We start from the raw sequence: 24186 nt of genomic DNA, 5'->3' as shown, positions 1-24186 counted from the left end.
TATATAGAATAAAAAGCGAGGAGAAAATAATTCGAAACAATAGAGGATAAAGGATTATCATAAAATGCTTCAAAGATATCGTTTCGAAGTTTAATCAATTATTTGCGTTATACATATTGATGCCTTCGTCGGACTTCAATATGTTAATTATTGTCAGTAAATCGTAGCTACTTTCGACGATAGGATGATTGAAAAGAATTATACGTGTAATGTAAACTTTTTATATATATTAGTGACAAATGTTCCCAATTCATCATGATATGCTGCAACTTGTTTTTTCTTTCTTCGATCTACTTAATAAGAATTTGCTAGACATGTACATCTACAATGCACTAAATCACACGTGGTTATTTTATAAATGCATTATGTTTTTTTTTGTATGTGTAACATTATCTATATTTTCTTTAGAAATATCTAAAAATGGTGTTTGTATTTCTTTTCTTTTTTTTTTTCATTCGTTTGCACAGAGAAGCAAAGTGGATTACATATAAGTATTTTTTTGTACATCATTGCTGTTATAGAGTTCAAACACTGTTTCTCTCTCATTCTTTTCCCCCGTTCAGCGTCAACTTTGACGATTGCACTATTTATAATTACAAAGATCTAAATTAAAATAATTAAGCTAACCTTAGAAATCTAACGATAAGCGGGTATTAAAATTACCGTGATCTGTGTGAAGAGGTTTGATTTGAGAAGTTTTTAAAAATACTTTGTTTTATTTTTTGTTTTTCTTTTCCCTTATCGTTTAGAAATGCACCCCCCTTTGAACGTTTCGTCGAAGTGCGCTAGCTTCTTCCTCGGAATAAAATCGCAACGTAAAAGAGATATTACTCCCTATTACTTAAAAGCTTCCCTTAAGGTAGACGTTTCTCGGCCATACAGCTTCCTTGTCGCTACTCGAAATTAGTATTGAACATATTCAACTCCTCGAAACCGGACGCCCCACCCTGATCCTGCAACATCTGTAACATGTCTGATAATTCTTGGGGTTGCGTTCCTGGTCCACCTTGGGAAGGATGGGGTGGCTGTGCTTGGCCCGCCACCTGAGGATTCGATTGTCCACCGTCTTGCTGTGGTGCTTGATGCTGCTGGCTTTGCCATCCCCACATACCTAAAAAATCCCGTCATATACCCTTACCCTCCCTTCTGTTTAAGTACGCTACAGACTCTGAACGATCCTATAAATTAGAATTAGGCTCACCAGGGTTATTAGGTACAGTTGTGACCGCATGGTACTGCGTAGCTGGTGTCCTAGTGCCGGTACTTAATTGAGTATAAGTTGGCCCATTCGGTGACCTCGAAGGACTCAACTGATTGTACTGATATCCTTCTGTTACTGGTTGCTAAGACGCGAAAGTAATGAAAATTAATTTTCGTTTCACTTCTTAAATGGAACCCTAATGTTTAATTAACTACACGCTGTTACCTGTCTGCCAATAGCCCACGCTTGCTGCACAGGAGTCGGCGATGTGTTGGCCGGTTTCTGAATTCTACTTAAAACAGAAGAAGACGCGCTCTGTTGGCCAGGCGAGCCATAAGCTATAGGCGACTGCGTCGTTTCGTATCCCTGGTAAACGTTTTGCGTACTGGACGGCCTAGGCTGTTGAGGACCTAATCAATTGATTATTGTATTAACGACACATCGTTAAACTTTTGTATGGATAGCAATCGTTGTTTGACGCTGTGTATAAATTTAATGTAATTGATTGTTTACCAGCTGCGGCGACAGTCGCCGGATGTTGTATCATATGATGTCCCGAGTACAGAGGATCCCTGGCTGGATGTCTCTGAAGGGAATAGTCTAGGCCTGGTTGTCCGTATGCAGGTACAGCTTCGCTTTCTGTCTGACCATCGCTACCGGGATGGAACGACCTTGAATATCAGAATACAGAGATGTCTTGATCGATCGTATTAAGAATTTGTCAAAAACATTTTCAATAATTGTTCGAACTGTAAAATTTCTAAGAAGAAAGACAGGTTCATGTTTTTCTGAGATGTTTATCAGTTTTCGGAATACCCGAGGAATATTGTGACCGTGTTAAGTTTGGAATAAATCGGACAAACTATTCAATGATGGATATGGTGGCTCGTACTTGGCGTGTGTGTTCGTGCAGACGATGTACTCAACTTCGTCGTTGTACGGGTTTAAAAATGCGAACGCGGACGTCCTTAACCACACCCAGTCGCGATTTTTGGCTCGAAATCTGTACATCATAGACACCACTTGTCCTTTAAGTTTCAACACTGTAACAACAAACGTTCATTAATTCTGAGAGTGTAACGTGTACAGTCGTTTAACACTATTTTTTTTTAGTTTTAAACAGACGTACCTTGCTCGAAACTTTCTCGCATATGCGTTAAGTCCTCTGGGTGAAAGAATTCGTAGCACGGGTGACCTAAGAGCTCTGAAGGTGTGTACCCTAGAATTCCACCGACTCTTTGGTCCACAAAGGTAAATCTACCTTCAGCTGAATGACGTGATATAAATTCTGAAATATCAAAAATGGAAACTGATAGCATTCTTAACGAATTCACGATATGTACACTTAAATACACCAAATGCACTTACCATTATTGCTATTTGAACCTGCTAAATCGCTACTATTTGGTGTGCTAGTGACCTGTAGTCGCCCAATGGCAACCAGGCAGCAGTGAGTGCTGACATTCTCGTCTGAGACCACGCCGTCAGGTCCGACTTGAACACCAGCAGCTTCCCTGTCAGCTAGTCCCACACCTGGTACACATGGGGGAACAAAATCACCTACAGCGTAAAACGACGAGTTAGTCCATGATTCCTCATAATCGCTGATTATGATTTACATGCTGCTAACTGTGACGGCCCTATTTAGTTAGTATCAAGCCAGATAGAATTGTAGAACACTCGCAAAACCTTGCACTCAACGCAAACATTGGCGCAACGCTTTTAAAACGTTAATACCTGATTCAAATGAAATAGTTCAACTTCTATCCAGCTTACTAATTGTAATTATAGCAATTACAAAGATTCATTTAATCTTAAAAAAAAAAAAATATTATTTCAAAGTACCTAATGTTTGGCGATGAAACGCTCTCCAACTGATACCTAAATACAAATCACAAACCAATGTTTTATCCTAAACCACTTAATGTCTACAATTGAATAGTTTATAAATTAATAAACCGACGAGAGAACGACACGGTTCGGTTCGATTTGGAGGAAAAAAAAAGAAGAAAAAAAAAAAAAGAAAGGAGCGGCGTCGAAGGCGGAAACGCGCGAAAATCGCTACGCAGAGGGGCCCGTTATTATGCATCGGTGGCCGGCGATAAGGCGTACGAATTCCGTCTCGACGTGGTTTATCGGTATTCCAGCTGGTCTGTCGGCTGTTAGGTCAAGACGATTCCATTCATTCTTTATAAACCGATCTACACTATCCCTGCTCGCCAGCGGGCACCAGGGCCCCCGGGTTAATTTATAGTACAAACGTCGCTATCCTCGTCGTATTCTACGAAGCCGCCTGGTTCGTTCATATTCCTGCTGCACGCCAACGTCTCCCTCGCTTTAAAATAGAAAGTTGGCGCTACGTCTCGCGCGCGCGAGCGCGGGCGGCCATCAACATGGGCCCCGTTATACGTCGACGGGACGTATGGCGTGCGTACACTACCGTGTAGAGAGATGAGAAGTTGGCTAGCGGAAGGAATGCGGGCCCGATCGGCACCAGGTCCTACGGGCCCACCTTCTCTGACGCAATCGGGCCAGTTTCCAAAGTGGATTACGATATTTGCATCCCGCACGATCTAGCGCGTCTTCGTCCCGCGCGAACACACGGATATCCCTTAGAGTAGCAATGGCGCAGTGTCCAAGAGCGTCGCAAGTGGTCTTCTTCTCTTAGCCAACTTCTTTTCTTTGCCGGGTTCGACTGCGCCCAAAACTCACCGTTCGGTGGCCAACTCTTGATGTACCCTGTACAATGAACTACGGCATAGTTTTGGCCGTCGCGCGCAGGTGGACCGAGGGAGTTCCTCTGTTTCACGTGGTGAAGACCGTGGGCGGCAGCCATGTCGCCGGTCGTCTGCATGTTACCCACTTTCATGCGGCAGATGAAGCCCCTCCTCGAGCCCATGCATAGTCTCATCGACGCTGCGGAGTAGAAAACGATCGAGCGTTATTACCTCTGAATGGTTTGAGATCGCAACGGATTTTACAAGTATACTATGTACTTACATTGTCCTTCCCTTTTCACGGTCCCCGTTTTAAGGTCCAGCACTCTGCCACCGTTCTCCGGCTCGGCTCCGCTCAATTGTTCCCTGACTTTCTCGGTGTCGTCCGGGTGTACCTGGGAGTAGAGGCTGGTCCCGTACCAGTCGTTCTGCGTGTAATTCAAAACGGGCGCCACCGAGTCGGACACGTAGATGATCCTTCCTGTGTTGCAGCTGACGACGAACAGGAAACCGTCGGCTGCCTCGAGGATTAGGTGCTTCAGCTCTTGGTCGGTCAGAAACGAGGGCTTGTACGCACCGTCCGAGCTGGTATTCCCTGTTCCTTCCACAGAATTCGTATTTTTTCTCCTCGTGAATGCTCGTTTTACTTTCGTTCGCGGTGGTAGTGGAATAATTAGAACGCTTAATCTACGAACTAGATTTCTGAACCGATCAATGGGTTACTGCTTTTAACCACGGGAAATTGGTCGAGATCTCCGGAAAGCTCGCATTTTTACTTCCCCCCACGGAGATTGGACTTTTACATCGTCCGTCTGATGGAAGTGATCTGTACTGGGGTGTCTGGGGATCTTTCTGGCCTCGCCTGGCATCGAGTGCACGCGTAACGAGGTACACTTTTCAAACGAGACGTGCTACCACGCTTCTACTTATCGCAGATTGGACGCTCTTCCTCGAAGTCCCTGCGCTTTCTCTCGCTGGTTCGAAATAAAACATACCCAACGGTTCCCAATTCTTAAAACCGACGCGAACACGAACGTAGAAGTCAGCTGATCGCAGGAACCACGGGACTTAATTTCATTTTCCGAGGGTTCCCTTTCGTCGCGAGCGAACAAAATTTTCCTCGCCTCCCGTGCCCAGCTAGGAGAGCGTGTAGAAGCACGGGAAGGCGAAAGGGAGAGAGAAAGAAGGAAGGGAGCGCGGTACCGAACGACGGTACCAAAAATGAGGACGGGGCAGCTCGGCAGCGTAGGTAACTATCGAGGTGCAAGATCGGAATTGCAAAGCGGACAGGATCCCGCGAGCAAGAGGCGGCAGACAGAGGAAGACAGAAGCGGAGGTAAGAAAAAGAGAGAGAGAGAGAGAGAGAGGGGTCGCGATGCGATCTTTACCCCGATATACGGAGAAATTCCGGGAAGAGGTACTTTAACGACTTCCAAACAAGATCTATGGAAGACCCCGGGTGACCTTCGTTACCATTACCTTCCACGTAGAGGAACGTTTTTCGATGGACATTAATGCCGCCGCGGATTCTGCCCGGCTTCCTTCTATCGGCTCATGTACCCCCTCGGTCTACCCAGCGAAAGGTGTTGCTCCGACTCTTGGCTGGCTCTTAACACGGTTTTCATCTCGATTTTACGTCCATGGCGAACGGCTGCTTTTAGTGCGGCAACAAATCATTGGGAAGAATTGATGGGCGGGCAACGAGATTTAGTCTTCTTCCGTTGGGACATGGTCTAGGTGGTGTAACAAGGATTTCGACGTATTTCTGGGTTCCTTGGGCAATTGGTATGGAATAAAGTATGGTAACTCTGAATCTATCGAGCGCGAACGTTGTTTCAGTACCACAATTTGTGATTAATGGGTATAAGGTATACTTAGGGGACACTTCGGACACCGGAAGGCTGATACGATCTGACGATTCGAGGAATCAATCCCCGCCAGACCAACGACGCGGCAGGGACCGATCCGGAAACCACCCTCTTGCCCCGTCGAATCTGGTCGACGAACCAGAGAACCAGTCGACACCGATCAATCAAGACGAAAATCGGAACGTGGAGGTGGGGGGGGGGGGGGGGGGGGACCACGGTAGAGTTCAATGAAAAGTGTCTCCGTCACGTCCCACGGGTGTACCGTCGGTCGGCAGAGGGTGGATGCGTGTACGCGGCGCGAACGAGCGACGTATCCCGGAGGCGACGCGTCCCCTTCGCCTCGCCGTCGCAGCAGGTAAACGCGACGCAGAGCGAACGGGCGACGAAGCGGGAAGAATAAGGAGGGAGAAGCACTCGGGTTCGAGCAATTTGTATTCAGCGGCCCTGTTGTCGGGAAAGAGGAGAAGTGGCTATAAACAATGCGACGCACCACCAATACTTAGCTGGAATCACGGCACGCACACCGATTCAAAGACTCCGAGAGACGAGAGAACGCGATAGAGAGAGAGTGAGCGAGAGAGAGGGAGAGAGAGATAGGCGTAGGGGTAAAGAGAGGTCGTACGTAAAGCGCGTGTGTGCACGCAACGTAGAAGGGAGCCGGGGCTAAAGGGACAGCCGACGGGGCAACTCCACCCATTCTTGCACCGGAAGCATATATCGCGCTTTCTGCATTCGATATGACCAGCGCAACGACCAAACCGTCAGGTGAATTACGACCGTTCCGGTGCTTGTCCGCTGCCGGATGAATCCTCCGCGGTGAAAGAGACACGATTGACGAGAGAACCGGCTGACTCTGGCTCTGGGCATCCCTCGTTGCTTCAGGGCCCGCGCGGAGGAACGTTTCGAGTCGAGAGTTTAGAGCGTGGACTGGGCTTCGAACTCTATTCGCGGTGGGGACGCTCGAGACTCTGTGTGGAAGTATCTGCTGTTTCATTTGGGATGCTTGAAACTGCGTTTGGCACGCCTGGTTACCTGGAGCTCTATTTAGATTGTTTGGAATTCTATTCGAAGTCTGCGGAACTCTATTTGCGGTGACTGATATCATTGGATGGCTGGCACTCCATGTAGACTGGTTACAATGGTAGCAAAGTGGTTGCGCGTAAAAAACTATACATTTCCAGCGTGTCGCCGACTGTTTGATAAGAAACAATGTAGTTCAATGCGGGACGTGACGATTAAGCATCGCCGATGTTTGACTTATCCGGCACGAGCAGCAAAATAACTTTGGCAACGCGATCTTTAAGCTTTGACTCGGACCGATTGAATTACGCCCCGTACGGCTTACACGATTCTCGCGTGGTTATCGATAACCTAGCCTGACCCTAACTTGGCCGTCATTCTCGTTAAAAAAAAAAAAGGAAAAATACAGATCAACTTCCATCAATTTTACAATTAGGAATTATACCAAAAGTTCCACTTGGGTTTTTCACGTTTCCATTTGAATGTCATTCTAATTCTTAAATGATAATCGTCCCAAAAGCAGTAAGATGGTGTAATTTCGAAGAAGCATTGGTAAATATTCGATTTTTTCGGCTTATATGAAAGGAGAGGGGTCGAAGGAGAAACTCACCCCTGAGGTTCCTCATATGGGCGACCGCCATCCTGAGTATGGTCAATTTGTCCGGCTTCCTGGCCAGGGCTGAACACGTCGGCACCATGTCGGACAATTCGGTGATGTAGGCCGTCATCTTGTTCCGCCGCCGCCGCTCAATTTCGCAATGATTCTCCCTGCAGTAAGTCGCAAGACAAAACCAAGGTAATTGCATAGTTCGCAGAATACATTAAACATATATTGTGAAGAAAAAATTAACGCGAAATATATTTAAACGGAATTCCGCTATTTTTCATAGATTTGAACTTTTGCGCGGGATTGTACGGTCGTAGGAGAAACTTGACCGTGAACAGGATTCCCTCAGCCGTGGAAGCGCACGGCGCCAATCGTATGCGTGGTTCGTTTCCATAATTTAGAGGCGCAAAGTGCACGATGCCGCATTACGCGGTTTTAGACGGTGTGGTACGTGTGGGTAATGGATAGATAGACGCGACTTTAACGCACGAGAATCATCGTCGCTGGGTAATTGAAGACCCGCGAACGCAACGCGCCGGGGCGTTCGCTCGCGTACGTAACCATATGTGCCGGTATGTAGATGAATTTCTGATTTACAGCCCCGCGGTTTCCCATTCCCGATGGTTATTCCATTTGTCCAGTCTCTTCCACATAATTACTTGTATCGATATATCGCTAATTCCATAACGGATTAACGAACGTCTTGCAGGGGTTGCGTTACAGAGTAGTAACTCTGGCCTTGCGAGGATCTGTTACGAGAAGTAGAGGCGGTGAAAAAGTGTTCGAGGCGATGTGGAGGAGCGTGTTACCATTGATGGGCGACGTCATTGATAAGGGTTTCCGTGATCAATGCGGCCAATAAATTCTGAAACGGTGCCCCCATCTCGATGGTGTATCGGGTGAAACCACAATTTCAGGCCTCCCCTGTTATTACCGCTACCAAGAGGGTAATAGGCGCGAGTAACGGCGCGCGTCTCTTCTCCGCTTCCACCGTACCGGTAATTGTCGGCGAGCAATCGTAAATTTAATGGCATTTAATTCCTGATAATTTCAGACGAACGTACACCACGCACCGCGGGACGCACGCGAGCCGAAGACGAGTTTTCTTTTTTTTCTCCCTCTTTTTGAATCGCGGGAGTGAAACGCATGAATACATTGAAGACCTCGTTTAGCGATCGCTGCTACAGGTTCCCAATAGAGGGGTTACGATTTTTCAGAACGCACGATGGAAGTTATTGGGCTTTGGTTTCACTGGAGGCAATAATTTTCAGTATCCAGTCCCTGGGATTCGTGGATGGAGAAGAATAAAAGGGACGATAATGGCCTATTTGATTGAGTTATTCTGATAGATACCAAGACGGGGGTGAATGTCGGAGGGAGACCAAAATGGCGTCCAGTAGTTTGTTAAGATAACTTTTCAGCACGATTTTCCATTTATTAACCGAGATCGTTTCGCGGTGGATGGAGGAGGCAGACCGCGGAAGATTAAAGGGTCTGAATCTGAAATACATGAATGAACTCGTTTATTTTCTAGTCCCGAGTGTATCCGGGATGTTTCTCTCCTCGGCTCGGCTATCGCGACTCTTTCTCGGCTACGGGCTAGAGAACTTCCTTTTGTGACTACCTGCGAGATAAGACCCTCCATCTCGTTCCAGGTCCATCAGAGACTATTACCTCATGCTTATTCCGCCTTTAGATTCTCATGCAAACCGATCCAAGACGCGATCATTCTCCACCCGACTTCTACTTCTTGCTCTTTCTCATTCGAATTTTGTCAATTTCGTCTCAGCGATACTGAACGTCGCTAGTTTGTAATAATCACGACAATAGTACCGTGAAAAAATCTATCGAGCAGCGCATTTTGTTGAAAACCGTGAAAATAAACGTTCACATTGGTAAAAGAATGTTGAGAGCTTCTTCAAGCTTGAAGATTGCCCCATAATTTTGGCTTATCTATATCTATGGCATATCGTGCATTGTCCGTTCCGTTTTAGAACGAAGAAAGGCTCTGCGAAGTGAAATATCGCCGATGTTGACGCGAGGCTGACGTCTTCGTGTCGTGAACATTGACCTCTCGTTAAGTTCCGCGTCCAGGACGTCCACCCCTGAACTCTAAGAGGAATCCAACTCCACAAATCTCCATCCGCATAGAAGGCACCAAAAAACCTCTGATACTAAACTACATACACTCTCACCAAAAATTTTAAGAAGAAAAACCGAAGAAAGAAACTACGAATTTCATAAAAGAGAAAAGTATTTCGTCGTCTTCAAAGATGAATAAATAACCGAAAGAAAGGATCTCTACGTATACTAAAATTTATTCGTTCCATCTGTTAGTCTTGTTTCGATATTCCACGACGGACTTCCACTTCGTTGGGAGTCGATGGTGGAATCGGTAACGCTGCCCTCGACGACGTGGGGCCCCTGAGCCGCTATTTAAAAGAGGCCAGGGCGCTTAAAGCGCAAGTATAAAGCAGGGTATGTACCGTGGAGGACGGTAGAAGAACACGAGGGGAGGGTCGAGGGACCAAAGGAAGAGGAACGCGATCCAACGCGAACAGGACGGAGAGAACCTCCTGGGTCAGAGGTCAGACGATCCGAAGTTGCCCGCTCGCTCCGTGGGCCCAGCGAACGCTATACAGGGTGGTCGCTTCCGACGTTCCTCGCGTTTCGCGGTGAACACTTTCGCGATTCTACTTCTCTATCCTTTCGCGCTATTTTCTGAGGCTCTGAGCTCGTTTTACTGGCATTCGAGCTGTTTGTGCAAGTTTAAAGAGCTGTTCTCGCGGGTTCTCTTCAGTCGTGTCGGTTCAGATTTCGAATAGCGATCGTTTTCCTTAATGCGCGCTTCTAATGATCATGATCGACGATTCTTTCGTGTTTTTACATAGTTTTTTTATACACTTACAATATTCTTTTGTATGCAGTAAACTGCTTTGCAATACTTTGAAGAATTGATTTTGCTTCTAACTCGATGAAAAATCTAACAGTACGATTGAATCCACAGTTACAAATTTAATTCGTACATTATTTTCTGCAGGCGTGACAAACCAAAACCCAGCATGAATAGCAAAAAAAAAAAATGCTGCCCAAAGCACGCCACCCACCCAGTATATCGATCTCCGCATTACGATGATACAAAGTCGGCACTGGGATCCACGTACCGCACACATAAAATTGTTCTAAGGGGGAAAAAACGAGTTCCCCGTACTTACACAGCCACAAACGAGACGCACATGCACAGTCAATAAGAAAGGAGATCGCGGGTAGATCGTACGAGCCATCATCGATACTGGCACGGTATTACGGGGCAATCCTATAAATGACAACGTCCGCACGTGAATTATGGATTCGTCTAACGACCATGGTACCCCGCGCTGGCGTGTCGATAGAACTTATAGACTCCCCTCCCCGCGCATGAACAATGAAATGAATTATGAATCGATCGAGGACCGTTTAATGCGATCTTACTCCTCATCAAATATATTCCGGTTGCGAACGTATGGTAACGAGATCGTTGATTTATGCCAAATCTTAATATTCCGCATGCTAACGAGCTCGATCCTCGTTTCATGGAAGATCGATCGATTGTTTTTTTTTTCTTCTCCCCCTCCACTTTTTCTTATTACTCGCGAGACATTTGATTGGATTCATTGATTTCTAGGCGCATCCATGGTCGATGGTTCTCCTGTTTTTATTAGCTGATGACACCATAGCGATGTAATCTGACATTTTTTCGTGAAAATATTTTTAGCGAGCCTAGAAAACTATTTTCGAATGATTTAAGAAGTTGTAACGATGACTGAGATCTTTAAAACGTGAAAATAATTTGGTACGGTCGGTTGGGTGGTTCTGACCAGTCGTGTCGGTTCGGAAAATTGTCGTTACCCGTTGGCCACAGTCAGTACGATCCAAATTGCGCATAAACTGGCCCGTAAAATAGTAGAACGTCGGAATGGGTAATTTCGCGTCGAATATGCAGCCTGTTTAGTGCCCTTTAAATCATTTCTGTAGGAAGATGTTATAATCCGACTGAGTGTCGAACGATAAATTTTCGTTCGTCTCGTTTACCGCCAAGTAAACACGAATTGACCAATGAACATTTCAATGTACTACTCTTTCGACTAGAATACGTGCAATTATCGAAATAAAATAGACTGATGTTCGTAATTATGCGAAAGAATGTTCATTAAGTCAATAGCGTTTGTTTTCTATTTGTTTGTCAACAGATGATATTAACCGCACGAGTAAAATTATCTCATAATTCTATTATGGCTGGCAGGAACAGGCCTGACATTACAGATAATGGAAGACCGTAAGAATCTAATGACTGTAACCAGCGCAGTAAAATCATTTCCATCGGTGAATCTCTGCCTCTTTCATCGTTCGAATAATATTTCTCTATTATACCTGCAAGCTGGAGAGCGATCGTATCTTTCGCTGAAATTGCGCTCTAAACATTCCCCCTTTTTCGAGGAGTATCGTTGCTTCTTCGACTCTGAAGAATTCGTTCGGTTCTGAGACACGCATAGGTCACGATATTATTGCTTGTCCGCAGGATCGGTCCCTGGGCGATCATCGCCACGAAAATGGTGCCAGAAAAGCTCGAGGAAAGGAAGAAAATGGCGCGTAAGAGCTAGGTCAGTCCGTAGCAGCCGGAGAGGAGGATGAGAGGGTTGCTAGCCTTGCGGCGGGAGGCAGTAATTGCGTTATTATGTTAAAAGTGAGGTACTCGAGCGTTCGCGACATCGCTGCCGCCACAACTTTTCCATGAAACGCGTATGCACGGTGGCCATGGCTGCAATCAGTACTCCTTATAGTTTCCCCTTAGCCGGGGCGAATGTAAAATACAACCGGCGCAAATGCCTGGTTGCGGAGCCTCTGTCCACCGCGAGTATACCCTTGGCATCCTGAATTGCGACGGTGATGTTGCTTCAAATTATTCCGCGCTGGAGTATGATGTCTTCTTTACAAGTATACGAGATCTTGCACGAAGATCGCGTCTACGTTTATCCAAAACCGTGCAAATCCAACAATACCACCTATTAAACCCACCCTCTACACTCGCCATACCTTAGATGCACCTACAAAAAATCTCACAAGCACATTTACTTATCAGAACTCATGCAAGAGTCACCCAGAGCAAGCGAATCTAAATCTATTCCCTTCTAAACTTACGATTGACAACTTAAAGCTATAAGAACCACTTGATCTTCGTTAGAGGGTCCTAGTAAAACCTCAACCCCACAAACCATCGACTCCTCCTCGAATCGAGCGGCAATCCAAGCGTCGATCAGTTCAGCACAATATTCATCGCTCTCCGCGGTATATCATTTCTCGTACACCGACGTGTCAACGCGGGTATCGGGTCGCGAGATCGGGATGCTCGGTGTCTTCGCCGCGGACGGGACTTATGCGAACGGTGTGCGCGTATAAGTGGCCCGTGTTCCCACGCTGGAGCAGCCTGGAGGGCTTCCCATTCCGCTATCGACTCACATTGGCGGGTATCATGTAGGTATGTATGTATCTTCGTACTTGGACGGCCATGTACAGGGTGTACCGGTGGAACATATTGGCCCACGATTTCGTGAGACGAATTAACAATGCCGTCTCCACGGCTATCAGGAAGGAGCACCGTCTCTCACCCCCTCGCCGCGTGTGCGTATACACCTCTCTTTCTTGGGAAACGCGGACGGCCGGAGTCGCTTTGAGGTTTTTCAACAACGCTCGCGACCGACTGAATGGTCGCTTTTCTTTCAGTGTTCTCTCTTGGGCAGCGTTGAATTTCTTCGAGACTTCCGATAAATGTGATTGTTTCTCCGAGGGATCTTTATTACTTTGTTTCGTAACACGCATGGAATCCTTTAAATTTTTGTGATAACATCTAAAACGGTGGACGCGACATTTTACCCTAGAATTTGTTTGAAAGCTTAAAAAGAGGGGACCTCCCGGTCGTCAGCAGAATTCTAGCTGAAAGTTTTCAGCGAGCAAGCTGCCCGTGTCCAGTATGCAAATGGCCGGTTTTTGCAAAAATCCCCGGGCTCGGAAAGGACGCATTTTTCCGGGGGGGAGGGAGAGAAAAAGAAGGTACGCTTAACCCGTTCACCGACCCCGCTCATTTATCGTAAGACGAAGAGCATGCACGTTACGTCGAGCCTGACACTCACCTCGCAAATCTTTCTTTGTCCTGTACATTCTCGTTCTCCAGCCTTCTATATTTACACCCGCTGGGATCGTCCTCGTCGGATCTGCAAAGATACAAGCGTTTACGATCATTTAGAGCGACGTCTAATTACCGGTACAGTTAGTAGAGTAACCCTCGCGAAGGGTTAACGAACAGCGCGCAATAATTACAGTGGAAATGACTTAAAGTATCACTGTTCAGGTATTGGATTTCAGCGATGCGTTAGTATAGAAAGGAAGTGCCACGTGGCGACAGTGAACGGCCATTAAACGATGAGCGATGTGTTATAAGAGCCTCGTTGCGCAAAATGCCACGCGAAAACTGTTCTCCAACCCGTCCTTCGTCACCGAGGTCCATCTGCCGTTCGACCGATCGGGTATTCTACGAACGTCGCCGATATATGTCGCGCGTCGCCGATACGCGCGGTGGTGTGATCATTTCCGGATTACCAAACGCGACGCGGGGCCTTACAAAATTGGCCGTCGCCTATCCAACTTCCCCAAATCTGGAGCGTTCGTGTAACAGTAAGCGCGGATAGAGTCCGACTCTCATGCAATATTCACGCGTGTACGCTGCTCTCTATAACGACCGGCTCCGCTGCAGGACGAAGACGTATCCGCGTGCTCGAGTTCGAGGGACAGCCACGAGCCTCGATAAGTATTCTACCGCAATTCATTTATCTTTCGAGATACACTTAGGTGTCTACAATACCATGATTATAATAATCACAACAAATTTTGTTCAAATTACAATTTAACTAGACAGTAATTGACATCGTTCATTTCATTTTTGACCTCCTCGAATCGATCGTATCGAAGAGATCAGGTAAAATTTGTAACCCAGCGGGACCACGTAGGTACGATCGTACAGTAAGAGGGTTGCCGGGTGCCTAGAAAACTCGGCCGATCGTCAGTCTATTACAGCAGCCCGCGCGCTCGCCTGATGTACGCCTCTGACCCTGAGCGAAAAACTGGGACCCCCTCTCACCGAGCCAGCCTCCCACCCCCTTTCTTTTTCTCTTTCTTTGCTCTGGTGAACGCCAGCTAGCGAGCTACAGCCAGCATCTGGCCCCCACCACGCGGTCCGATGGGCCCCATGGGACCGGGTGGGGGTGGTGTAGGGCCCGCAGCCAGTGTATCCGGGTACAACGAGAAGGCTCCATATTCCTTCGCCCTACTCCCTCGCCCTCCCCGTCCCTTACCCCCTTTCCCTTGCGCTCCGTGCGCCCGTGTGTCTGCCTGTGCTTTCAGCCTCTTTTTCTGGTCTCCTTTTTGCTACGGGCTGCGCCGCGGGACGAGGAGAGACGATAGGACCCGGAGACTTATGGAGTACATAATGATGCGGCCCAGCGGTATTATGTCGACTTAACAGATACGTATGCACGCTTGGTAGGCAGGGAACGCGGTGTCCCAGGACATGGACCCGAGCTACGGGCCACCGTACGAGGCGACTGCTTTTCGGAACCGACGCTGCCCAGATTTTCGGGCTCATTGAGACGTTTATGCGTTGACTGGGGATTCGAGGGTTCTGGGCTGGGATACGAGTGTGTTCTGGGCTGGGATACGTGAATGGAGTCCTTTTGGAGGACTACTTTTGAATCGCGTGTGTTGATGGTAGGTTACTTGTTGCTTGGTTTTGAGAAATTCCTCGGAAGATTCTTGGGGTTCGTTCGCAGAGTGATTCGTTGGTTTTTTGTAGATTTTAATTGTTTGGAACGGTTTGGAGAGCGTGTCGGTAGTTCTAGGTACGACATTTTGGATATCGATCGTGGAACACGGTGAAAGTGTCTGGTGATTTAGAAGTGGGGAGCGCGCACGTGTAGATTTTGCAGTCAGATCACAAATCTCCGTATTTCTCGGATCCCGGAGCATTCGATAATTTGTAGCCGCGAACGCCGTGGGAATGGAGCCCCGTTCCACGATTTTTATCTCTTTTATCTAAACGCTAAATCTTCGGAAGCCAGGTTACGCTGGATCAGATTTGTGTTAGAAACCAAGAATTATCGCGTTTGCAACCCCAACTTTCCTCCGTTGCTACAGTCACGTCCTCGTTCACCTTTTATCCTCCATGCGATCATTTTTCACCAACTAAAAAATTAATTTACGCTTTTTCTCGCACATCAAACTGTCTGACGTAATTGCGGATTAGCCAAGTTTCTAATAAATATTTCTTCAGGATTATCCGATCGCGCAAAAACCAGCCCGTCAACAAAACCTCGCGGCTCCTCAACGAGCTTGCCAACACGCGAATCTCGGCCGTGACAAAAAACGACAAATAGCTTCGTTAATCCACCAACAGCACGCTCCCCATTATCCTGCGTATAAGGATCGTAATAATGTCTTGATAACCCTACCGCGGCAGCCGGTTCTTCTTCCCACCTCTTCCTCGTATCCCGTCGCGTTAATGAGATGCGCCGTTAGACGCGGCGCGATCGATCTTAACACGCGGCGAACAGCGAACGATAGCCAGTTTGCAGGGTTCGAGATTTAGTCCTGGACTGCAGTAGTCGAAGAGCGTATCGACGATAATTTTCATCACGGTTTTCTGAATCGTTCGTTCTCCATATCGATCGTTCGATCTTGGGACCACAAAGCGTTCACCAATTCTGAACTCGAGGGTGTTTAGTCCTTTTAATCTAAGGGGTGTGGAAGCAAGATGAGGATAAGTAGCGAGAATGTGATATTGAATTAATGTAATTGAGAACTTTATCTGGTAACGATGCAGGATCGACTTGTTAACCGCGAGATTATTAACATGTCAGCGGGTTCGACGTTCGATCACGATCAATTACGATAGCGCAGTGGAGTGATCCGCGATAGGGACGTTGATGGATCGGTGCTGACGCGATTACGTTGGCATTCAGTCTTGACTTTGGACGACGAAATAGTTTTTTGTAAAATACTTTTTTACAATAATTGCAATCCAAAAAGAGGAATAGTATGTCTAGAAAATGGACTCGTGCGTGGTGGGTTCTAAAGACAGGCTTTTAGAAGAGGATAAAATGTTTTAGAATTTGAATTCTTTATAAGCAATGCGTTGCTGAAACGAAATTGTTCAACTCTGTAACATCCTTAAGAGTCTGATGACCCACTGGTAGCCTCTCCTTCTTGCCTATCGACGGTAGCAATTGATATATTGTAACTGCATCTTGCTAACGGATTCTTGGATTAACAAGTTGTTATTTTTGTCACTTAAGATTCCTCGATAGGGTCTCGCATTGTATACCTATCTACCTGGGCAATCAATAAAACACATACCTCTAAACGCTAACCACGCATGTTAGAATACCAGACAAGCAGCCATTCATTAAACACGCTTAAATCTACTGCAGTTCTATGTAGCCGCTCTGAACCCTAAAAATGGAGTCTAACAATGTCTATTTTTCAAGCTGTAAGTTATTAACTCTCGCAGAGTGAAACACAGTTAAATTAACATGACCGTACGGTGCTACGCTGAAATACGTAATAAATCATTAGCGCGGAGGGTAAATTCGATGAGCAAGAGGGTAACCTCGAAATAATCCGAGGGTCCACTGGCAGAAAAAACAGAAGAAGACCGGTCACGTGATACGGTGGCCTCTGTTCAAGTTACAGTGGCGCCTTTTTGCATTTTTCCAGCCCGACACTGCGGAGTCACGACTTTGACCCCCCCAGTGTCCCCCCCTATTCCTCCCCCTTTTCTGGCTCGTTGTCTGCGATCGTCCTCGTACCTTTACGTTCGCCATTCCTCTGCGTCCACGTGTGCTACATCCACCTAGGCCTCTTCCTCTAGTACGTCCGGCACTGTCATGGTATCTAAGCTCTGCATGCACTTTGGACAGAGGCGATCAAGCAGAAGTACAGAATCACTCAAGTACAGGGTGCTCCTATGGGGTAGTTTCTTCCAAAACTTGATATAGAATGCGACCTAATAATGTAACCTTTTGAAAACATTCTATCTACCATTTTCGCACAAACTCAACTTCACCTTCCACCAGATCCCTCATTAAACATCATCCCTAAAAAAAAATTTCTTCAAAAACCCTAGAAGAATCCAAAAATACAATTCTCACATTCCTTTCAGATCCCCTCTGGAAATGGTATCCAAAAGAACTCGCAGAACCATGGAAACTACCCCAAAACCAGCACCCCAATATCCCACAGTTCGAAAGGAACCAGAGGAAGCAAGTATCGCAGCAACGACGAAGAGTCTTGGACAAGGGTGGTCGCACAGCGGCGAGGGGAAACGTTCAGCGACGGTGACCAGGAATCTAACACCTAGCCAGTAGGTAACGCGAGTTTCTTTAGCCTTTTTCTTTTTTTTTTTCATTAGAAGAGCGCCGATCGAGCGGCGGCGAGTGTTCGCATATTAAAAGGAAAGAGCGAAGCTATTGGCGGGCCCGGGGAACGGGCCCGGGAGGCGGTCCATCGGTCTCCGAGTCCGGGACTCTTATCCGTTCTCCGGCGACCTTATTGGTCACCGCCTCCTCGATCGCTCCTACCGACCCTCTTCTTGCGCGCCGCTTCTTGCACCGAGTTTTCCGCGACCCACGATCGCTGCGGCCCGCCAGACCGCGTTTAACCAACGACGTCGACTGTCCGATCGGAGAACAGCTTGCCACTTAACCCTGTGAATGGCCACAGCCTACAGTTGTCACGAACAGCGGACGGTACGCACCTGTGAAAGCCTTTAAATGCAATTGGTTGCTTCGAGAAATTGGAATCAATTGAAGCTTGAGTTAAGTGAATTTAGTTTTTCTTAGAAAATACTTTTTCTAATGGAAAGGGATGCTTTTCGTGGCAGCTTCCACTGGTGCCACTTCAGAGTACCTGTTGCATCTGACGCAAAAACTGTGACCCTTGGAATCAATGAACCGATTGCTCGTACCCCTTTTTACCAGGGTATTCTCCAGAGCAAAGCGAATTAATAGCTCGTCCTTTTATCTGGCGAACAAAAAAATAGAGCAATTCATCTGAATGGTTCCGGTTCGTTAGCTGGTGAAACGGCTCGACGAATGGGATCGCGCGAGATGAAAAAAGGAAGGAAGCGGAACGCGTGCCCCTGGTAGGGGTGAATTTTCATCGGTCTCGCCCGGAAATTCCGTCTCGTTCACGGTGCTAAATGGTACACGACGGCTTGGCCGTGAATCGCACTGGGTTTCACGGTAGAATGGAACGAGAGCGAAACGCGGGGAGGTGCCTGGGCCTACGATGTATTCTCACGGCTGAGGAAATAGCCTTATTGTCGTTCCAGGCTGGGGCTCGCCTCGAGCGGAAAGTCACGCGACCGAGATGGCAAGAGGAAGAGGAAATACGAGGGAGATCCGTTTAATCGACGACGATACGTTTGCCACCCCTGTTCAAGCACCGTGTAAATGTCCCATCGAATCTGATTCTGTTTCTCCAACCCCTTTCGACTCTTCGTTTCTTCCTTGTTAATAAGATCAGCCTTTTAAACGTCGACTCAGTAACCTTTAGAAAAGGATCGAGCGAATTAAAATTAACTGTATCAAATTTTCTATCGTCTAATGACACTTTTATGCAATTGAAAATGTGAGTGCATTTAACGAGAGATAATGAAAAAGGTTTGTTAAGAGAAATATTATTTTTGCGCGTTTTTTGGTAAGAGAGAGAGAGAGAGAAAGAGAAAAGGGAAAAATCCTGGGGTTAAACAGGGTATAGGAAACGCAAGCTGCGTCGATCGTAGCCACGAGCTGTCTACCTAATGCCAGCCAGCTTAACGTGGTACGCGTCGACCAAACAAAACCCGGTGCTCGCGGAATTCGTCACGTAGCAGAGATTTGCGGCTGTTCGCGAATTCACGCGGCCGATTACCAGATCATTATGTTACGTAATGTCCCGGCCACGGGGAATTCTTCGTCCCGGACGGTAGTTTTCGGTGCGCTATACCTAACCATTCTAAACGGTCGTTCCTGCCTCCAACTTCTAACCAGGAGTTACGTAAAACGTTAATTGAAAAGATTAGTTATGAAATGTTCGCTTGTGAAATTGTTACTTTCCACGCTTTCCAGGAGAGATTGTTCAATTTTTCAACGATACCTTTTCTCTGATTTTTATTTCTTTTTCTGTTTCATAAGAAAGATCCTCGGAGTAGAGAATTATTATAAAAATAAATTTTTTGTAGATGCCTTGGACGATCAGAGGAGGAAGATAACGCGGGAGGTGTCGTTGAACCGGATGGACAGACGACGAGGAAAGTGTGTTTCGAGATTAAGGCGGTCGCGCCTATTATTTTCGTTCATAATTACCAGGTTATTAGTAACGCTCGCTAAACGCGGCGTGTAATGCATATTTATGTCACAGAAGGCCGTCGTCTATCGACGTGCATCTTCGCACGACGCCGGGCTCGCTCGCTTCGTTTAAACAAACGCATTTAGAAACCTAATGATTTCCGCGTAAACGCGCGCTAATTGATGTAATCCTGAAGCGGAGTTCTGGTTAAATGCCATAAACGTTGAAGGAAATTTCAATCTCATGCTTTTATTCCGACCACCGTCTTATACGCTCGCTTTAATGCTCTTTGGATTTCCTTAAGTTCTACGATCTGTAGCGATAAAAACTCAGTAACAAATTATTACAAAAAATTCTACTTTTCCACTGAGACAGACGGCGCTAGTGGTCCATCATCGAAGATGGCTGCCATTCTAATCGACTCTCAGACCCTGAGGACGACAAATACTTTGCATTAATCCACTATATTCCATCCCAAACAGCGTTCGATTAGAACTAGCTCGTTAAGAAGGGCAAAGAAGGAAGCCTCGCAGGCATCTCGCGAAACAAGAAGAACCAGAGACAAATCGGTGTCCATGAAGATCGGGATCGGTCTTATTACCGCCTCAGGTTCGCGGGTACAGAGGATGCCCTGGTAAAAACCGGCCGGAACCCCGACTGTTATATCGTCAAGGCTGCGAGAAGATTCGTTCGTGACGCGGGTAAAGCTCTACGAGTGTCCCGCGGTGTGTCCGACAGTTGACGCAGAAGAACGAGAAGAAGAAGCCGGGGGAGGAAGAAGCCGATGGAGCGTGACTCGCTCGGATTCGACGAAAGTGAGAATAAACCGGCGAGGATAATGGGCAAGGCTGAAGAAAAACCGTGGAGGAGGTTGGAGGTGGCCAAAGTGGTAGGGGTGGAAAAAAAGAAAAAAAGAGTACCTTTCACGGCTGCACCACTCGCTGGGCTCTTTCGATAGATCGAGTTTTTACGCGATCGTAGAAATGCCAGTCGAGTCTCTCCGCGAAAGGATTTTTACACCCCTCTTGTCACCGTGGAATTCTTTCGTTTCCTTTTTAAGAGTATTCTTTCGTTTGTCGGATCACCCAAATGTGAGCTACACTGGACAGTTGTTACCATGTTATTTTTCAGGGAATTATGATTTTTTATGATTCGCGACGCGCTTTAAACGAACGATGACTCTTTTTTTACGTTTGATGAAATTTGTTTTGGGAAATATCGCGGACAGGCATGTCCGCGAAAAAACAACACGGTCTGTATCGATCGAAAAACAGAGGCGCGATAAACATAACACCGCGGCAGAACATCGGAGCCGAAGTATGAGGAAGTCGTACGCACGATCGTTTTTCAGTCCTTTTGTATATGTAATGAACTCTCTGCCAGCGGTTGCGCAAGACGTTGTACAATAATGAAGCAATTTACTTCCGCCAAAACGTGACATTATTTATAATCCGTCCCGTCGACGTGTTTTGGATTTCACTGGGGGGGAAAAAAAAAGTTGTCGATCTTGTAATAACAGCCAGCGGATGATTCCTCGACGTTCTAACGCGAGTTGAACGATGGCTACGTTCATTATCGAATAAAAAAAAAAGAGAAGAAGTACAACATCGCGTTATCGATTTCTGTTTGGAATAGAAAAAAGGAAGAACGATGGTCGACTGATCAGAGTATTGAAAATCGTCGATAATAGGAAAGAATTCTGTTTTAAATTTTTAGTTCCAAGCATTGCGGATATTAAGAAATACGTATAGATTAGCACCGCTCTAAAATATTTTATCGACTCGTATCTTTTGCTCTTTTTTTTTCGAATACGATAGTCGCTGCTATCTTTTAATAAACAAAATTAATCGTTCCCCTTGAGTCATCGAAAAAGTACTCGACGATCTGCTCCAAGACACGGAAAGAGATCGAGACTGTTAAAAAGTGAGGTAACCGATAAATTTCCTTTCGAATCCAACCCTGTGCTCATAGCAACGCGCAATAAAATAAAGTAAATATAAGGAATAACACTAAAACGATGGAACCGGCATGGAAACACACTGTTACTACTGTGCACGCCTTCGAATTGGCTATCAGTCCCGCGATATTCGCGTTTCCGACCACGTGGTGACGGTAAAGCGGTTTTACGACGGTCCTGGCTGTTTTTACGCCGGGCCTCGCCCGATAATCGAGCTATCTCGATTCAAGGGTAGCGTCGGCACGGCCGATCACCGAACCAGGCGAAATTATTACCGATACGACTGAATTGTTTTGTCGCTGATAACACGATACGTGACAAATCCCATGGAAAAACGTCCCCGCTGCCAGCGATGCTCGTCATCCGTCGTATCAAAGTTCACTCGGCCGATTAAGACGCTCTTTTTTCGATCGCCTTCGTCTTCTCTTATCTCCACTCTCTCTCGAGAGAGTGATTCCAGCTTTTGCGTTGCGTCACTCGTATCGATTACTCTTAGATTTCCTCTCGATCTTGAATGGTAGATGAATCTCGACGATTTTTCGAGACCATTATAAAAAAAATCAATATGCTACGATATTTGCTTCATATCCTGTTCTATGGACTGAAAAAATGGCTTGAAACAATGATACACGCTAATTCCTCCGCGTATCCACTTAGGAACCCGTGTTGCGATCGCGATAATCCTCATTGTCCGACCGAGGCGGGCGTAAATCCAGCCGTTAATGGAGGCGACGCGTGAAAAAATAGCCGAACGGTAACCGCAAAGGTATCCTAGCCCCGCGGGCTATTGATTTAAGGAAACAGCGAATCCACGCTCTCGACTCTCTCGATTTCAATAAGCGATCGGCGGAACAACGGTCACGATCTCCACCGGCTGGAAACTAGACCGAACGGTGCGCGCGCGTTCCAGCCTGGAATTCTACCATCGGGTCCCTTCTACCTGTCGTTCCCTGCATTTTTTATCTTTTCCCAACCTTTCCATCTTTCCTCGGCTCGTTAACTACGCGCCGCCTGGTCATTTACAATTTAGAAATCCTGTTAGAGCGCGCCACCACGTGGTCTCTCCTGAGACGGCTACGCGGCCGGTGGCGTACGTTCCACCCGTTGGAAAAAGGAATGAGTTATCAAGGTGTAACACCGTTTAATGCTCGTTTCTTGTCGTGGCTCGCGGTTCGATCGTTGTAATAGAAATTGTCCGACGTCTGGAATTTAGTTCGACGGGATTTTTCTTCGCCTTGCCCTCCCCCTGTATCCCGATCTGGTTTTTGTCGCGCGACGATGGATTTGTATTGTTGCAAATTGCTACGACTGTTTTTGTCTCTCTCCGAGGATGCAGAATTGGAGCGTTGGAGTCGGTGAATCATGGATTCCGGTGATTCATCAGATTATTGTAATATAATATAATGTGAGAATAGCCGTTTGCGTCGGAGAATTAGGAAGGTGTTACGATAAGTCTCTTTGTTTTCAACTGAAGGTTGCACTCAGTGCCGCATTTTTGTAATTATAAAGGAAAATAGGCACACACGAAGGAAGCTTCGCGGGTATATAGGTCAAGAATTCACTTGGCCATTCTTCACGTGCTAATTATAACTATTCTGTATCGATTACTGTGAACCACCGTCTCTCTCCTTCTTTTTTAAGAAAACAGCCCTTTGCTTGGCGAAAAATTCTACACTTCTAAACCTGTGACCGCAGCAAAATCTTGGAAATCGATGACTCAACGCTGTCTACAAAAGCACACGAGTGCACGCACACACGCAGCGGGTGCTTGCTTTGGTTAACAAAAAATAGAAAGAAGAAACCCTGTAGAACTACCGAAGAATAAGTCAGAAATCTTTCGCGTCTCAACAACCTTTTCAAAGTACAAAAATACTTTCTTGCAATCCTAAAAAAATCCCTTAAGAATTTGTAAAACGTTTCCCGTATTCCTAAAACAGTTGAAAATTCACAAAGTCGAGATCGTAGAACGTCGTGAGGGTCTATAAGGCGGACAGGATTCAAATTTACCTCCGTCGTTTCGACTGTTGCGCGTCCCCGTGGGCCTGTTGCATGTGATGGGGCGATAGGTTGGGCCCGTAAGACAGCAGCTGACTTCCGGCGCTCGGGCAGGCCGCCGGTGGCGGCGGGGGTGGCGGGCCCAACTGGTAGCCGACGGACGTGGCGGAGGGTATGTAGTGCGAGGGGCCCGCTCCCGGGCCCAAACCGACCCCATACCCACCGCCGCCCGTCCCACCCCCGTACATACCGCTACCGCCCGGGTACTCTATTTTGCTGCCCTTTCTGCCACTGTGTCAACCAGGAAATCCTCGATACCCTCTTCGTACACGGCTGATTTTTATTCTCACGACGGTTACCGTCGACCGTGCATCTTGATCGCTGGTCCCAGTGAATTTACGGTGCAA

General features: G+C 46.7%; 1 protein-coding gene across 6 annotated transcripts; it reads right to left on the bottom strand.

Moving 5' to 3' along the window:
• Nucleotides 1–76: 76 nt before the first annotated feature.
• Tgo (Aryl hydrocarbon receptor nuclear translocator homolog tgo) lies at nucleotides 77–24186 on the bottom strand. Of its 6 annotated transcripts, none has more exons than XM_076905858.1 (13): nucleotides 23792–24186; nucleotides 13582–13661; nucleotides 7417–7578; nucleotides 4202–4519; nucleotides 3914–4117; nucleotides 3047–3082; nucleotides 2570–2761; nucleotides 2331–2489; nucleotides 2094–2244; nucleotides 1715–1854; nucleotides 1427–1611; nucleotides 1202–1343; nucleotides 77–1111 (listed from the first exon to the last, which is right to left on the bottom strand). In XM_076905858.1, exons 1-13 carry the CDS (start codon nucleotides 24025–24027, stop codon nucleotides 894–896), a joined length of 2223 nt encoding a protein of 740 aa, XP_076761973.1. In that variant the 5' UTR covers nucleotides 24028–24186; the 3' UTR covers nucleotides 77–893. The 6 variants fall into 6 exon arrangements, with proteins under 6 accessions (XP_076761973.1, XP_076761972.1, XP_076761971.1 ...); XM_076905857.1 differs by having other exon boundaries at nucleotides 1715–1872; nucleotides 4202–4513; nucleotides 23792–24184; XM_076905856.1 differs by having other exon boundaries at nucleotides 1715–1872; nucleotides 23792–24183.

The sequence above is a fragment of the Xylocopa sonorina genome, chromosome 12 (assembly GCF_050948175.1).
Source record: "Xylocopa sonorina isolate GNS202 chromosome 12, iyXylSono1_principal, whole genome shotgun sequence".
Classification (NCBI taxonomy): Eukaryota; Metazoa; Arthropoda; class Insecta; order Hymenoptera; family Apidae; genus Xylocopa; species Xylocopa sonorina.
This window is presented reverse-complemented; position numbering and strand designations above follow the sequence as displayed.